Source organism: Staurois parvus, unplaced genomic scaffold, assembly GCF_062004578.1.
Source record: "Staurois parvus isolate SC_StPar_1 unplaced genomic scaffold, SC_StPar_1.0 ptg000186l, whole genome shotgun sequence".
NCBI classification, from domain to species: domain Eukaryota; kingdom Metazoa; phylum Chordata; class Amphibia; order Anura; family Ranidae; genus Staurois; species Staurois parvus.
The window spans coordinates 7,650,973-7,668,102 of record NW_028317982.1 but is presented as its reverse complement, the minus strand read 5'-3'; the positions used below and the strand labels follow the sequence as shown (position 1 = coordinate 7,668,102).

The window sequence follows — 17,130 nt, the reverse complement described above, 5'->3', positions numbered from 1 at the left end:
CTCATTGACTAGACTCTTTCACATTTACTACTAGGCCTTCGAGAAATGGCTCCACAGCTTTTCTTCCTAGTCTATTGAAGATTGACACAACACATTTCTCCCTGTGCTTTTAGACTGGAACTTTCTCTTTCTCCATTAAAAGATCAAGGACTCGGGTTATAATTTTTCTTACCAGACAACCAAAGAATAACACTATGACTGTTCTATCATGTTAAAGGAACAGACACTACAATTCTCAATTGATTATCAGGATAGTATTTTACTTTTTCTCCTAGGGAGTACAGAGAATGACAACACACTTATCTATTTGGTTACCAGAAACATGCTTTTTTTTCGTTAGGCTTCTTAGAATCTACACTATGATTTTCCTCTAGACTAGTTGGCTGCTGGGCATTAAGAGAGCTCCTGCCTGGTCTCAAAATATTAATTGCAACTTTAGGAATCCTTACAGTTCATGACGTCTGTATACATTTCCTGCCATTGCACCCACTCTGGTGTGTAAACCATTCATGAACATTGTAGGCTACTGATATTACTCTGCCCCAACCAGGTCAAAAGCTGCAAATTGCATCATCATTTTATACATCTTACAGTTATAAACTTAGATCCTGCAGTAAACCTGCTGATATGAACCTCCATCCCATGATGCTAGAAAACAAATAAATATCCTCACTTTCACTGCACAAACCAACACCACTGTTTTCACTTTTTGCACTCTTTGAGAACAAGCCAGATGCAAAGAAAGTAGTCTTGAGCCACTAGTAGATTTTAGAAGCCATGTTTCATGTGGTGCATCTTTAATGTTTAGGGTTAGCACATTTCAAGACAAGAAACATCTTTTCGGACAGCTGCCTTAGGCTGAAACACCAAGAATTTCATATTGCTGTACAGCTAAAAAATGTACAAATAGTTCTAAAGAATACCTGACTGCATCCACACCCAGCATAACTTGCAATAAGGAAAGACAGAAATATTTCAAATATGAGCGTTACCGAATGATTCCATAGCCATTTGGAAAATTGGCTCTAGTTCATAAATATTCTAAGGATAGATTGAAACAACACAACATTCTCTTAAGCTGCAATTGCTTTAAAATGACTTCATGGGGCACCTTGTCACTGGGCTGGTGTTACTGGTCATCTGTCACAATACTGCCCCCGAGGACCACTGTACACTGTGATCAGGGGCGGACTGACAAGTCATGGGGCCCCCGGGCAATAGGGGATCATGGGTCCCCTGTGTCCTTGCTCAAACTCAAAAAAGCCTATGAAAAGGGTACCAGGGGCATCTCATGGGGCCCCCTACTGACCCCAGGCCCTCGGGCAGTGCCCGAGTTTCCAAATGGTCAGTCCGCCCCTGACTGTGATTATATTGCATTGTCATATTTGGTCTTCCATTTTTCTCATACAGGTTTTGAAGGATCTATACTGCTTAATGTTGAAGGTTCTAGTTTGGTGGTAGCCACATTATCAGTCCATGTCTACAAATAGTAAAAGAATACTAGGGATACACCAATACGATTTTTTGATCAGTGAGTACATGTACCGATACTTTTGGTCAAGTACTCGCTGATATCGAGTACAAATACTTTGCAGAGCAATTTGAGTCAATACAAAATGCACCAAAAAAATGCAATTTGAACAGGAATGCTATCCCTGTCCAAATTGCAAGCGGTTTCCCCCCTGCTCCTGTGTGAACCTAGGTTGTCACAAGCCTGAGTTCACACAGGAGCGGTGTGGGAAACCTTCCTGTACCAATCCCAAGCTGAGCGGAGAGTGGGAGAAAAGGGCGTGTGGGGTTGTATATCTTGGTGTTGGTCACCGGAGGAAGGAGGCAGATGCTTTGGATTCTCAGCTGTAGGAGAGGAGAGAAAGCCGCGGCAATGCTGCAGATTCTCAGCTGTGGGAAAGGAGAGAAAACTGTGGGATTTGAAATCCCCGTGGCTTTCTTTCCGCTCCTTGCAGGGACGACAGTACAGGCTAAATGACTTTTGATTTGTAAGCACCATCACAGAAATAGCACTGCAAAGTATCAGTTTGGGTATCGGGAGCATTGTCATGAGCACTCGTGAATATACTCGGTATCAATACCGATGTCGGTATCGGTGTATCCCTAAAGAATACTCAAATACACACATTGCAAATTGAAAGAAAATTGAAAGTAAAGAAGATCTTCTTAGATGTGAGCCAGTGACATGAAAGCTTCTTGAAAATAGAAATGATTAAAGAGAAAATTGATCAAAAAAAGTTACATACAGTACATCACTGGCCAAATGGTCTGGTCATTACAGACCGCCATACACTTATCCTGCTTTTTGGCCCATCCAGAATAATCTTTCTTTGGATGGATGATGATCGCATACAGGCAATATTACCATAAAAAAGTGAATTTGCCTTACTAGGCTTTCATACGTTGTACTATTTTGGTGAAACAGAAAAATAATTTTATTGGTTCACAATGCTGAACAAATTATTAAAGTTTATGTAAAGGCAAACTAAAAGGCAAAACTAAACTAAAAAGGAAAAGGTTTTATTTTTTTTAGCTTGGGACAGAGTGGGGAAGGGCTAGGCCCTTTTGTCAAGTTTTAACTGCTATGTCTGTATCCCCTAGGGAGACTATTGTCACCAGGATAGATGTTGAGGGAAAATCCAAGCATTTTAAATTGTCACCAGAGAAAGTGGTGAGGGAAATCCTCAGATGGGGACATCTGGTCTGTGACAATTCACTGACATGGGAATTCAGGGTGCAGGAATAAGATGTAGTACTCTATTCATCGATGCAACACACTTCAGACCTGTTCTCTTTTTACCTGAAGCCCTGTCTGTGGGTGAGCTGTGATCAGTGCCTCAGTGTCATCATGTACAGTGCAGGACTATTAACCCTGCATTATATGTGGAGGACATGAGCAACTGACCAGGTCTGAGTGTGCCTTAGGAAAGTGACAGTACTGGACTGGTTGGATGGATTAATGGAGCCCACCGGAGCCAGGAATGTGGTAAGTAATACACCTGATATTAGCACCCCTAGACTAAGCGAGCATTTAACCTTCGTAGTGCAGGGGACCCCACTGCAAGTTTAGATTTTGTCTAATTCCCAGAGTTCAGCTTTAACATTTATTTTATTTTATAATTTTCTCATTGCCAGTATAATAGATTTATATGTGCTGTTAGGCATTTATGTATCTAATGTGTTGTACCGTACATAATTCTATGTATTCTGCAGGTTCTGGATACTCCTTATCTACTGAACGCACAGTGGAAAAACTACTTGTCTGGCGTCTTATACCAAAATGCCAATGTTAATCTTACATTTGAAAAGGTGTACAGGTAGGAATCAATCATGGTCTGTGAAGACACCCATGGCCATGAGATTGCGATCTGAAAAAACAGAATTTCTGTTCAGATATTAATTTGTTTCAGAAAGGTTGTTCATCTGAATGTGTTCTTCGTTTAGCCAATTTTTTTTAACAGATTAATGAATTGCATTACTTAATCTTAAAGTATATCTAGTATATCTATCTAGCCAAAACCTTTTCTTTTTTGGAGTAGGTGATGGTTTTTTTTTTTTTGCCATCTGTGTCTGATTTGTGAGATTTAATTTTACATCCTGTTCTGCAGACAGAATAGGAAGTGGAAGTGAGATGAAATATCTTTCAAAAACTAAAAAAAAATCTATCTACCTGCTATCTATCTGCTTGCCAGTACAGGATGTATGGGCAAGCAGACATACTAAGGGCTCATGTACACGGGGCATTTGGAAAACTCTTCTGAGTGATGGAAACTGACTGCTGGAAATTGTAGGTTAAAAAACGTCGGTTTAGCCTCGTTTGCATAATGTGTTTATGTGTGTTTAGACGTGTTTATGAGCATTTGCGTTCAAAAGCATTTTTAATAGATAACCTCAGGAGACCTTCCCAAATGCCCAGAATGCAGTGAAATAGTAAATAATTAACTATTTCAGAGGTTTAGAGAGTTCACTATGGATCCCATCATGAGCATAATGCAGCACGTTCTACCATTTTTTCCTTCACTCAAAACCTGGAACTGACTGCGCAGGTGTGCAAGGTCCATTTGAATACATGAAAAACGCTTTGCATGCATTTCTGATGATGAAAAAAGCCTCTGGACAGCATATGGATATGGAACAGTTAAAAAACGCTTCTAAAAGCAAACGCTTCTAAATGCGGTTAACCACATTTACAAACCTTTACACGCGTTTACAGGCGTTTGAAATGCCAGAAAAATCTACTCCTGAACACAAGTTTGGTGCGTTAAAAAAAACTACTGTAAACTCAACTGCCTGTAAACGACTGTAAACACGATGTGTACATGGACACATAGGAAAACATACAGGAGAGTTCAGGGGCTGCTGAAAAAAACGCTGAACAGCTCCTGAATATCAGTTTAGCAGCTGCAGTGTACATGAGCGCTAACAAATCTGCAGGAGTCCTGCATGGCACCAGCTATCTGCTGATCAATGGTGCAATGCTTTACAGGCTCCTGCAACAAAAAATAATAAATGCACATTTTTTTACCTGCAAAAAAAAATGTGTATTTATTATTTTTTTTGTCAAAATGTAAATTTATCCTTTAATTGAACAAGTTGAAGTTAGAAGCTGAACGGTTTCTATGCACAGCTGCACCAGATCCTGTGTGCTCCTGTTTTAGTAAATCCACCATTGTGCTGGTGGAAACCAGTTATGAATAATAGTACAAAGCAGTCTTATCTATTATGTCATGGCCTATTAATTTTTTTTTATCTTGTTTTAGTGACTGCAAGGAAAACAAGGGCATTTTTACTGCACTTCAGATTGATAATCTTTTTAATCTCAATGAATTCCTCAACATCAGCATGGTAAGAATAATTGTTGTGCTGAATAGTATTTTATGTTATGACAAGAGTGACATACAATGATTAGGATGCTCTGTAGCAGTATTTGTTTCATTTTACTTAAATATTATGGCATGTGGAGCAGCACTTTACAGAGACCATTTAATCATTGGCAGAAGTCCCTGCCCTGGAAGAGCTTGCAATTTGACACACCCCCTAGGAGTAATGTTTGGCAGTTACCAGTTAAAGGAAGCCTGTGCTGAGAGAAATACAAAGGCAGCTATTCCTGAACTCTGAAAATGTTTATTCCTGATCAGGGGGGACTGACAACTCATGGGGCCCCCAGGCAATAGGGGATCATGGGGCCCCTGTGTCCTTGCCCAAACTCAAAAAAGCCTATGAAAAAGGTACCAGGGGCATCTCATGGGGTCCCCTACTGACCCCGGGCCCTCGGGCAGTGCCCGAGTTTCCAAATGGTCAGTCCGCCCCTGTTCCTGATCTGCATACTTCTTCATACTAATGACCTAGAAAGTAGTGAAGCCAGTGAGTCAGTCTGACACTCAGAGACAGCTTATCAGAGAGAAGTCAGCAATGGCAGCCTCCATGTTTCTCTCACTTCACATTTCTTGTTATCTCCAGTATATTTTGGTCTTCAGCTTGTGGGAAGAACCCCTGGCAAATAAGGGGAGACTCCTTGCAGATTTGCAAAAATTGAGTCAAGGACTTTATCGCTAAACATGGAATTGTTGTGTTACACCAATACATGATAGCTGAGAGACTTGAAATGTGCAAAGTGTGATAATCTGCAGTTTGGGTAATGATTGAAAATCACATGGAAAGAATAAATATTTCTATTGCCAAAGGGGCCTCTATAATCTCAGAATCTGAACTAAGTCAACTCCAAACTGCGGCCTGTGGGCTGGATGCAGTCCTTAGCTTGCCTTTATCTGGCCCTTGTGTCACTATTTATCCCTCTGACATGAATCACTATTCCTCCCACTGACACCAACAAAATCCTTTCACTGACACCAACAGTGGAGTATTGTTCCTCCCACTGACTCCAACAATGGAGCATAATTCCTCCCATAGTCATCAATGGTGGGGCACTATTCTTCCCACTTATACCAGCAATGGGGCACAATTCCTCCCACTAATACCAGCAATGGGGCACTATTCCTCCCACTAATACCAGAAATGGGGCACTATTCCTCCCACTAATACCAGCAATGGGGCACTATTCTTCCCACTAATACCAGCAATGGGGCACTATTCTTCCCACTGACCACCAAGCCTGAGGCAATGTTTACTCCCACTGATGCTGAGGCATTTTCCACTCCAATAGGCCACAGTCCAGCCGTCCTAAAGTTTGAAGGACATTAAGTGGCCCTTTGTTTAGAAAGTTTGGAGACCCCTGGTGTAGAACACACTAATTTCCTGTCTTAGGTACATCAGAGCGATGAGAAAGGGAACCCAATCTATTCAATTGGTTTTAAAATGCCTCAAAATGCAATTGTGAGCCCAAACTTGACACAACAGCCTACGTGTTGCACACTTCTGGTGTTGAAGTGTAAGTTGACATAGGTTCAATACAAGGTTAATATCAGAGGTTGCTTTAACTATTTAAGAACCGCCTGCTCACAATGTACTGCAGACGGGTGGCCCGTGTGGGCGAAGCGACATACTGGTACATTGTTGCCTGCTTCTGGGTTTAGGGTGTGTACATGCGCACCCCCCTTCCGACACCCACTGTGGTTGTACACAGCTGGAGTCTGTCAAAAAGTCCCGATCAATGATTCATGGCCAAGACCTGCTGATCGCATGTGTCCAATCACAGCCCAGAGCTCTGTGTTGACAATCAAAACAGGGCTCTGTACAGAAGGAACAATCTCTCTGTTTCTTATTGCTGCAAAGTAGGAATAAGAAAAAAAGAGATCTGTTAGTAAAAGCAGCACACATTACACACACCACCTTGTTAGGCACATATTTAATCCCTTGATCGCCCTAGATGTTAACCCCTTTCCATCCAGTGTCATTTGTACAGTGACAGTGTATAGTATTATCATTCATCACTGTTAGTGTCACTGATGATGGCAGTTAGTCAGTTCCCCCTGCAGCATCACTTAGTGTCATCTTGCCCGCCGCACTATCACAGTCCCGGTATAAGTTGCTGATCACTGCCATTAGTAGAGTTAAAAAAATCCAATATATAAACCATAGTTTGTAGACACTATAATTTTCACGAAAACCAATCAATATACACTTATTGAGATTTAATTTTTACCAAAGACATGTAGCAGAATACATTTTGGCCAAAATTGATGAAGAAATTAGAATTGTTTAAATTTTTTTATTGGACATGTTTTATTGCAGAAAGTGATAAAATATTGTTTAGGGTTTTTTTTCAACATTTTTAGTCTTTTTGTTTATCACACAAAATAAAAAACCCAGTGGTGATCAAATGCCACCAAAAGAAAGCTCTATTTGAGTAAAAAAAATGATATAAATTTGTTTGGGTACAGCATTGCATGACCGCGCAATTACCAGTTAAAGCAGTGCAGTGCCGAATAGCAAAAATGGCCTGGTCAAGTATTTTGTTTTTAGTTAATTGCAATTTATAATATATTGCCAATGTATAAATTAGGTATTCAGATACAATTGCAGTTACTGTATCTGTACAGGTTTGTGGTGTTATGCTGGACATAACAAGTCAAGGCTTACAATCAGCTTTCAGCCAAACGGTTTCCTAGCTTCCTGTGACCAAATGATAAAAACTGGGTGGATATTAATGGAAAGTACCCCAACTCCTTAATAAATTTTATTCAGTTTCTACTCGATGTTTTGTTGCTCGAAATAAAGAAAAAGCAGTCATGGATGGCCATGGACCTCTAAAAATACTGTAACCAGTATTTGATGGTTTCTTTATTTTTTCCTTTTTTTTTAGTATGTAGATGAAATATCAGAACGGATTGACACAATGAATATCAACCTGAACAGCATTGTGTTGCTTGATGATAAAGGAAAAAAGAACTTACTGGAATTCAGTGCAACGGGAATTGATGGCATAGACTTTGACGCATTTCTATCAGAAGTATGTATGGAGGTTGAAACACATTTCCACGTTTCATATCATATAGCTGGGTTGGGTGCAGGAGCTAAATCTTACCGTTCACGTTAGTACACAACTTCTAGAACCCTTGCAAGTTTTAATTGTCTGTGTCTTCACTGAGGAGATTTCTCCTTCCATCTTGTTGTGTCATGAGGACAGTAAATAAAAAGACATCTCCCTCATGGGGACACCAACAGCAATAAAACCTATTGAGGTTTAAAGTGTTACTAAACCCACAACAGTAAAATCAGTCTGTATATGCAGTAAAGCATGTTTTCTATACTCACTGTGGAAACTAAGGGGTTAATCCTCTGCATTGTGTAATAAGGCCGTTTGATCCTGATTACTCTGTTCCTCCCCTTGTTTAAGGAACCACCTCTTATCTCCTGATAAGACAGACTGAACTGTAGGCATTTTGCACATGCTCAGTTTGGTGTGTATTACTAGAGAGGTTTTTTTTTTCTTGGGAGAGTGCATGTGATCAGCACAGGGCCAATCAGCACTGGTCAGTCAGAGGTCATGGGTTTTGCATCCTCCTAGAGCAGAAAGAAAACTCCTCCTAAAAGCTTTACCCAGTGCTCTGCTGAACACTGATATAAGTCACAAGACTGCTCTAATTGCTGATGAGAAAAGGTATTTAGCTTATAATTACTAAAATAATAGCATTTCCATGTTGTGTGTACTGTGGGAGACCAGATATAGTGAATACAGGTCCTGGGCTTAGTAACACTTTGAGGCCTGGTTCTCACTTATGCAGCTCGTTAGTGCTTTTTGCATTTTTCAGAAACACGCTACAGCCCATTTAACATGGTTTCCTATGGGTCAGGTTCACATCTATGCATTTTCAGCTACTGCGTTTTTGGAAAGGTCACTATTTTTCCCGCAACAGATTGCAACACGCATAGGTATGAACCAGGCCTAAATCTTACCCTTTTAAAAATTAAGTTTTGGCTGAGGTTCTACTTTGATCATATACGTTTTTTTTTTTGTTATTGAAGATGTAGAATTCTTCGGCAGCTACTGGGAAATAGATGCATTTCTATGAGACCCGATTACGCTTCATGGACTGTTGTCTTTGTTCCAACATTGCTAAATATGTATTCATCTCTATTTCACAGGTGGGGAAAAGCAGTACAAAAGCTGATCTCTTAGCGTTTGCCAATGAATTGGAAGCAGATGCAGACATGTTGGTGAGTTTGTGTTGGCTTTGCCGTGCTATTTGATCACAAAAGACATCAGACGGGAGGGGCTTGGGCTGCATTAACTGTCCTGACTCTTCCAGAGAAAGGTTCTATCTGCACACGGGTGTTGTTATGTGTATGCACACTCGCAATCTGATGTTATTGGGATAAAATAAACAAAATGGAACCTAGGCACCTGCATCCACACATTTCCTCCTTCTTCTTCTGATCCTTTTATCATGCAGTATGCATGTCCGACGAGAAAAGAGCAAGTGACCTGAACCCAATAGAACACCTTTGGGATGAATTAGAGTGGAGACTGCGGGCCAGACCTTCTCCTCCGACATCAGTGCCTGACCTCACAAATGTGCTTCTGGAAGAATGGTCAAACATTCCCATAGACACTCCTAAACCTTGTGGACAGCCTTCTCAGAAGAGTTGAAGCTGTTATAGCTGCAAAGGGTGGGCCAACTCAATATTGAACCCTATGGACTAAGACTGGGATGCCATTAAAGTTCATGTGCATGTAAAGGCAGGTCGACCAATACTTTTGGCAATATAGTGTAGATTATACAGTATATCCAATGTGTTTCACAACACAAGCTACATCTGTATACTCGAATTGCTCTAACATTTGCTTTCATGTTGTCTTCAAATAACAACCATTTTTTGTTAATGCATAATCACTAATATTCTTTGTATCTGTCAGTAAATTGGATATTTACAAAGTTTCCTCTAAATAAAGGATCAGCCCCATCAAAATTGTGATTTCAGATATGGGTAAAACCTGGTGGACTGTACCACTCTTCTATATCCTGAGCTCTTCACTCAACTTTTAGAGGTTGATTTACTGAAGGAAAATAGACTGAGCACTTTGCAAGTGCAGTTGCTCCAGAGCTTAGTAAATGAAGGGAAGCGCTGCTGACTTCCATCATCCAATCATGTGCAAAATAATGCTGTTTTTTCATTATTTTCTTTGCATGTAATTGGGTATTTTTGGTAAAGTGAAGCTTTACTTCATGTACTAAGCTTTGGAGCAACTGCACTTGCAGAGTGCACAATCTATTTGCCTTAAGTAATTTGACCCCAGAGTCTCATTCATTTTCCTGCATTTTCTGTAACTTACAACACAAAGAGAATTCCGCAGGAAGAGAGCAACTCCTTTTCTAATATCTGTGATGGGAGAATGGAGCTGAGAACTCAAGTGTCAAGATACCAACAGAGCCTTAGGTAGAAAAAGGAGTGATTTAGTGCTCCAGCAATGGATAAACTGACACTTGCAATTTCTGTACTTACATTTAAAATGTATATTCAGTCATTTGGTCATGTTTGAATAAAATTGGAGAGTGATGGATTCTCTATTGGATTGTTACTACTGTCCCCATTGGAGGCATCACCTTTCACTTTCTGTCTAGATAACTTCTTCCTGTTTCTCTTCCAAGGAGTGACTTCTCCATTGAAATCTCTATATATTGCTGTGGGGAATTCTCCATATATAGAGAATGGGCTTCAGACTAAAGAATGAGAAAGTTCACTTCACAGCAATGCAGTAGGTGTCACTGAGACAGGAAGTGAGGAGAAATCTCCAATAGGGGTATAGACAGAAATAAAAAACCTGACAGATGTTCTAATCTTTCCCCATCCTACTTAGAGAACAAAAACTATCTACCATTTAATGTATTATATAAAAAATTGTTTTACAGGGCAGCTACAATCATTTACTAACATTTCATTAATTGTAGCCATTTGTTTTATATGTCATTTGTGAAAATAACGTGTGCACTAAAACATTGCATCAGTATATTTCCTCATTTTTGTCATGCTTGCTAGAAATAACTAAATGTCTTTTGTCTCAGAACTTTGCTTCTATTATTTTTTTTAGCCAAAAGGAGCATTAGGAAATGCTTTAAAAGGACACGCTAATAGTATACGGATGATACATATTCAGCAGATTGTACCGATGGAGCAGACAATGGTAAATCCATATGGATTTTGGGTTTGTCTACTAAATGCAAATAGTTATATTTTTATATTTAATATTTACAGCAGTGTTTCCCAACGTTGTTGTTTTATGGCCTTCAATATGATAAGAAATATTCAAACTTTCTGAACCAAGGTTCATCAAATTCTTGGGGGGGAGGTGCATTTTGAGGTCAGTGAGAATTAAAAATGTCTTTAATGAAGTGGTCAGTGGGAGTAAAAATGGCCCAGTGTTAATGAGAAGAATATTTCTCCCCCATCATTGGTGTCAGTGGAAGGAATTTATCCCATATCAATAATGTCAGTACTCCAATAGTGCTCCATTGTTGATGTCAGTGAGAGAAATAGTGCTCCATCATTGGTGTCAGTAAGAGGAATAGTACCTCATGGTTGGTGCCAGTGGGAGGAATAGTGCCTAATGCTTGGTGCCAATAGAAGGAATAGTTCCATTTTATTGGTATCAGTTGGATAAACACTGCCTCAGCACTGGTGTCAGTGAGAGACATAGTTGCCCCATTATTACTGTAATTTGGAGGAATAGTTCCCCTTCCGTTGGTATCAGTGGGAGGAATATTTTCCCCATCATTGGTATCAGTGAGAGGAATACTTCCCTTATCATGAGTGTCAATGGCAGGAATAGTTCTTCCATTGCTGTTGTCAGTGGGAGAAATATGCCCTATCATTGGCATCAGTGGGAGGAATAATTTCCCCATCGTTGGTGTCAGTGGGAGGAATGCTGTCCCATCAGTGGAGTCAGTAGGAGAAATAGTTCTCCCACCATTGGCATCAGTGGAAGGAATAAGTCCCCCATCCTTGATTTCAATGGGAGGAATAGTGCTCCATCGTTGTCAGTAAGAGGAATAGTGCCTCATGGTTGGTGCCAGTGGGAGGAATAGTTCCCTATTATTGGTATCTGTTGGATAAATACTGCCTCAGCAGTGGTGTCAGTGAAATAATTGCCCCATTATTACTGTCATTTGGAGGAATAGTCCCCCCATCATTGGTACCACTTCAAAGAAATATTTCCCCCATCATTGGTACCACTTCAAAGGAATATTTCCCCCATCATTGATATCAGTGGGAGGAATACTTCCCTTATCATTAGTGTCAGTGGGAAGAAAAATTCCCCCATTGCTGTTGTCGGTGGGAAAAATATGCCCCATCATTAGCATCAATGGTAGGAATAATTTCCCCATTGTTGGTGCCAGTGGGAGGAATAGTGTCCCATCATTGGAGTCAGTAGGAGAAATAGTTCTCCCATCATTTTTGTCAGTGGGAGGAATAGTTTCCAATCATTGGTATGATTTGGAAGCCCCAGCATTGGTGTAAATGGGTTACTTACCTTTTGAATATGCTCCAGGTCCCATGATCTCTTCTACTAACTGAATGACATCATAGTCAGAACTATGCACACATTGCGCTTTGTATGCACACCTCTGTCATAGAAAATCCAGCAGTGTTAGCATGATACCTTTTTCATAGTGTACAGTTACGGTGAACCATAGCAGGGGTAGCTTATATCAACCACTTATTTAAAATTAAATGAGAACCAAAAAAATAAGTATTACTTTTTTGTTATGGAAAAAATTACAGGAATTCTGATTAACTGTTGTGGCAAGGAACCTTCCCATTTTCAATGAAACTTAACATTACAGTGGCAATGCATGGACTATTTTTTGTCATGTGATTGATTTTGGTATGACTTTGGATCATTAGGAATTGGGGGCTTCCACCAAGACAAATACATGATTGTTGCTCATGTTTGTCAATCAATCTCTTTCTTCCACATAGTGCTGCCAGCCTTGGTTGGTCTATGTTCATCACAAGCATGGGCAAATCTCTCACCATGTTGTGTTCTTAGTTGAGTATGGCCACTTTAACATCCCCAAAGATTACAGATGTTGTCATTGCAGCATGCACACTATATTGAAAGGCACATCTCCATTCTTACAGTTGTATAAACCTTTGTGCACACAGCCCAGTTTTCCTCTGGGTGGTAATGGATTCCATAATGAATGGAGTATTGTCACTCAATCCCTGCACTGTGATTGCATGTACCTGTTAGGGAATGTATTGTTCCATTTATAAAGGAAATGCCTTAGTTTAGCTTTAGGGCTGTAATATGATTACGCAAGCTTGTATGTTCAATTTTAATATGATATGCTCAGGACTATGCTGTGAACTAGTTTGTTTTTGTTATGTATCTGATATATCTCTCTTATTTCTCCTCCCTGCCTTTCAAGAAATATGTTAAAGCTAGGGTAAGCAGCATGATTACTGACCATATTGTATGTGGTCTGCATTGTTGTTTTATGGCTGATTCCAAAGTTTGGTGCCATGTCTGTTTATTCCCCTTACCTCCAATGTTGGTTTCTTATTGGTATCCAGTGGGTGACCTCCTATAAGGGGTGAACTGACCATTTGAAAACTCGGGCACTGCCCGAGGGCCCAGGATCAGTAGGGGGCCCCATGAGATGCCCCTGGTACATCTTTCATAGGCTTTTTTGAGTTTGGGCAAGGACACAGGGGCCCCATGATCCCCTATTGCCCGGGGGCCCCATGAGTTGTCAGTCCGCCCCTGCCTCCTATAACCTCTAGGTGCCTTCATTTTACTACTGTTCTCCATTTATTGCCTCACAGGAACACTTAAAGGTCCACTGTAATGACTGACTGGTAGCTGTTTGCCTGTTGTAAGGCAGCCATGGCAAAGTAAAAAAGTTGGCTATTCAAGTTTTACCTTTCATTGAGCATCTCAGAACATCATGCCAAACTTTGATACCTGAAACTCTTTGCCTTTATGCCAATGTTTCTCAACCTTTCCATTCAAGGCACCCTTCAAAATTAGGTGCAATCTTGAGGCACCCTATTCTAAAATGTAAAAAACTAAACTAATACATAGGGCAGGCTCCACACATGTAGATCACCCAACATGAGAGGGGATTTATGTTGGTGTCTGGCTGGTATTCCAGCTTTTCTTTTTCCTCATCTTATTTCCCCTTGGCAGCTAACATGACTGCAGTGCTGAAAGAAAAAGGCAGGGGGTGGGGGGTCAAAAAAGATGCTGTAAAGGTACCTTATGTCTTCCTTTTCAACCAATGATTTTGCTAGGATGCTGGCAGTTGGCCTGCACAGTGCCCAAGGTTGTAATGTTGCACAATGAAACCCATTGCTTTGTGTAACAAAAGGCAGGCATGATCCACCTGCTGGTTTGGACATATTTTATGCGTTTTGACAAGGCACCCCTGAAGAACCCAGAAGGCACCTCGGTTGAAAAAGGTTGCTTTACGCTATACAAAGGTGCCACAGCAAGGTGCTGGAGGTGGGGCCAAAAAATCACTCTAAAAATACACTAAAAACATCATGCCAGAAATAGAAATGTCCCAGCCTACCTTTCACAGCCAAGCAACAAATATTTTTGAAGGAAGCCCGGAATCACATCTGATTACTAAAATTTGATGTTTAATACATATTTTTTACTACAATCATTTTCTATGTAAGCTTTATGTTTATAGAAGTGTATATCAGTGTAAACAATTACCCAAATATTGTACATTTTTATATTTCAGAGTGATCTGACTCAAAGTATTAAGTTGTTGGAGAGGACGTCGTTTGACATTGAGGTATGTCACCAGCAATTGTGATCATATAAACGTTAATTTTAAAACGATTTCTTTTTTCTTTTTATTTTTTTTAGAATGCATGTGAACAGCAGAATATATATATTGCTGTTGTACTTATGACCCTTTTATCTCTTTTGCCACACTAGTCAGCTTATCAGTCAGTTTTGCACTTTTGCTCCTTGCATTATTTTACAGAATAAGCCCAGTTATCCCTAATACAAGACAAATTTTGTGCAGAAAAAATTGTTACCAGGTTATTTTTGCGTCTATCTGCAGTATGACTTGTATTGAAAATCCTTATAAAAACAATAATATTGTTACACTCAATGGGGCTTATTTATAAGACATTACAAAATGCAATGATTGCATAGGTAACTCATAAGGACCAATTATGTTGGGCCTAATGGTGGACAAATATAAGCTGTTTCCAAAGCATTGCTTTCCTCAAAACCTGTAACCTAATTGGCCTAAGGGCCAATGGCTACAAGATTTTGTTCTCTTCAAATGGGTATTGCCTTCCCATACAAGTATTTGAGAATCCAACTGCTTGAAGCAGGTCTACTGCAGGTTAAAGGCACCTGTCAATGAGTTCTGAATGATCTCAGAAGCATCTCAAGCCGATGCCATTCACACAAACCGAGAGCCTGTTGACAGGCCTGAAAAATCATTTTGCTGATATGCAAATTTTGACTTGGAAAAAAGTCAGTAGGTGATTCATCATCTCTCTCTCCCTCTAACCATTGCCCTAGCCACTGATAAACACATGACACATGACTGTTACAGGAAGGACAGAGATGTCATTGGCACACAATGTAACAATATAGAGGACATTTCTAACATTAAAAAGAAAATTACAAGAGAACTTCTATAAATAAGTGCAAATCTATTTCAGATATACCTAGTTTAATAAAACTAATAAATGCCTACAGACTGAACCTGAAATTGTCACTTTAAAAACTGGGACATATATACAGTATGCGGTATATCCACTTTACAGTCCAGGAAACTTCTCTTCACCACCTCTTCTGGAGTCCCCCACCGGCGCTGTTGACTCTTCCACTTCTCCAAGCACCACCATAGGAAGCCACTTCCTATTCGGGTGCATGTTGCTCCCTTGCTCCCATGCCGGGCTGCGTGCGTCCTTAAACACGCACTGCGTGACTCAGCCCACTCCCCTCCCCCACTTTAATTGATAGCAGGAATGGCTCCTAACAAATGTTGGGAGTGAGGAGAAAGCCAATACAGATGGGCACAGCACTGGATCAACTGAGAATCCAGGTAGGGAAGCATACAAATACTGATCCTTTTTTACCTTAATGCAGGGAATGCATTTAGGTAAAAATAAATGTCATGCCTTTACAACCACTTTAAGAGACAGGTTCTAGGGATCTTGAATCTAAGACCCTAAACATGACCGCATCAGTTCTATGAACTTACATTTGACCAAATATCAGTAAAGTAAAAGAAATATGTAAATGAAAAATAAATGTAAAACAAATGTAAATAAAATGCTGTTATCTGATTAGTAATGTATACCTCATTTTGGCCATATACATGTATTATCTATGTGGGACAGCTGTAACCTGTATTAGACTATGAGTTTGATGCCCCCGTACGTGTGTACCTGGAGCCCTAGCAATTCACTGACTGATTTTATTTGTACCTGGATCTGCTTGTAAACATGGGCTGTCTACTCTGACAAAACCTGTTGGCAGAACATTAAAGAAAAATGCAGACATCATTTGACACATACTAATTCAAAACCTGAACATGCAGGGGATTGTATTTCAGTTTATCATCACTGTGATTACAAATGAAGATCAGCCAAGAATTTCACCTTAGATCAAATGATAAATAATACAAAATGGCCCATGTAAATCATGTTTATGTATGCTGTCTTTTTAGAATCTTGTTTGATGCAGAAGTGACAGGTGGTTTATATAGGTGTATAAAATGTAGAAAGTGTTCGTTTAAGCGTACTGATAGTATTGCCTCTTACCAGTGTTTGGATGTGGTGGCGGAATGCTTTTTTTTTTTTTTCAAATTTTCCTTCCTTTATTTTAATCTGGTAATCTTGTCAATAATACACTTCCTGACCTGGGGTGACAACCGTACTGAGCAGTGCTGTCACCCTAGGACAGGGAGTGTGTTGGAACTTCGTAACACTGTGCTCGGTCTACATAACACCTCTAACTCTTCTTCATAAAAGGGGGAATTGTTTTGTAGACCACAGGCATAGCAGGGAACAATAGTAACTCATACCAGTCCAAAGGCAGAGCACACAGGAATTTATCAGCTCACACCATTTCTGGCACGATGAACAACTACTTTGTCAACCATAAGTGATAAAAAAACATTCAATGGTATATTTAACAGACCTAAAGGGAGATGTTAGAGTTGAAATGCACTTTAA

The 17,130-nt window shown here is 40.0% G+C and overlaps 1 protein-coding gene across 8 annotated transcripts in view; it reads left to right on the top strand.

Moving 5' to 3' along the window:
• Positions 1-17,130, top strand: part of PROM1 (prominin 1) — a 254,289-nt gene that overhangs the window by 194,306 nt on the left and 42,853 nt on the right. For 6 of the 8 annotated variants that reach the window (XM_089677433.1, XM_089677432.1, XM_089677436.1 and 3 more), the window contains exons 15-21: positions 3,223-3,326; positions 4,770-4,854; positions 7,772-7,918; positions 9,055-9,126; positions 11,000-11,092; positions 13,341-13,358; positions 14,664-14,717. In XM_089677433.1, coding sequence (XP_089533559.1) covers positions 3,223-3,326; positions 4,770-4,854; positions 7,772-7,918; positions 9,055-9,126; positions 11,000-11,092; positions 13,341-13,358; positions 14,664-14,717 — 573 coding nt within the window. The remainder of the gene's footprint in view (positions 1-3,222; positions 3,327-4,769; positions 4,855-7,771; positions 7,919-9,054; positions 9,127-10,999; positions 11,093-13,340; positions 13,359-14,663; positions 14,718-17,130) is intronic. The other 2 variants (XM_089677437.1, XM_089677434.1) reach the window with 2 other exon arrangements.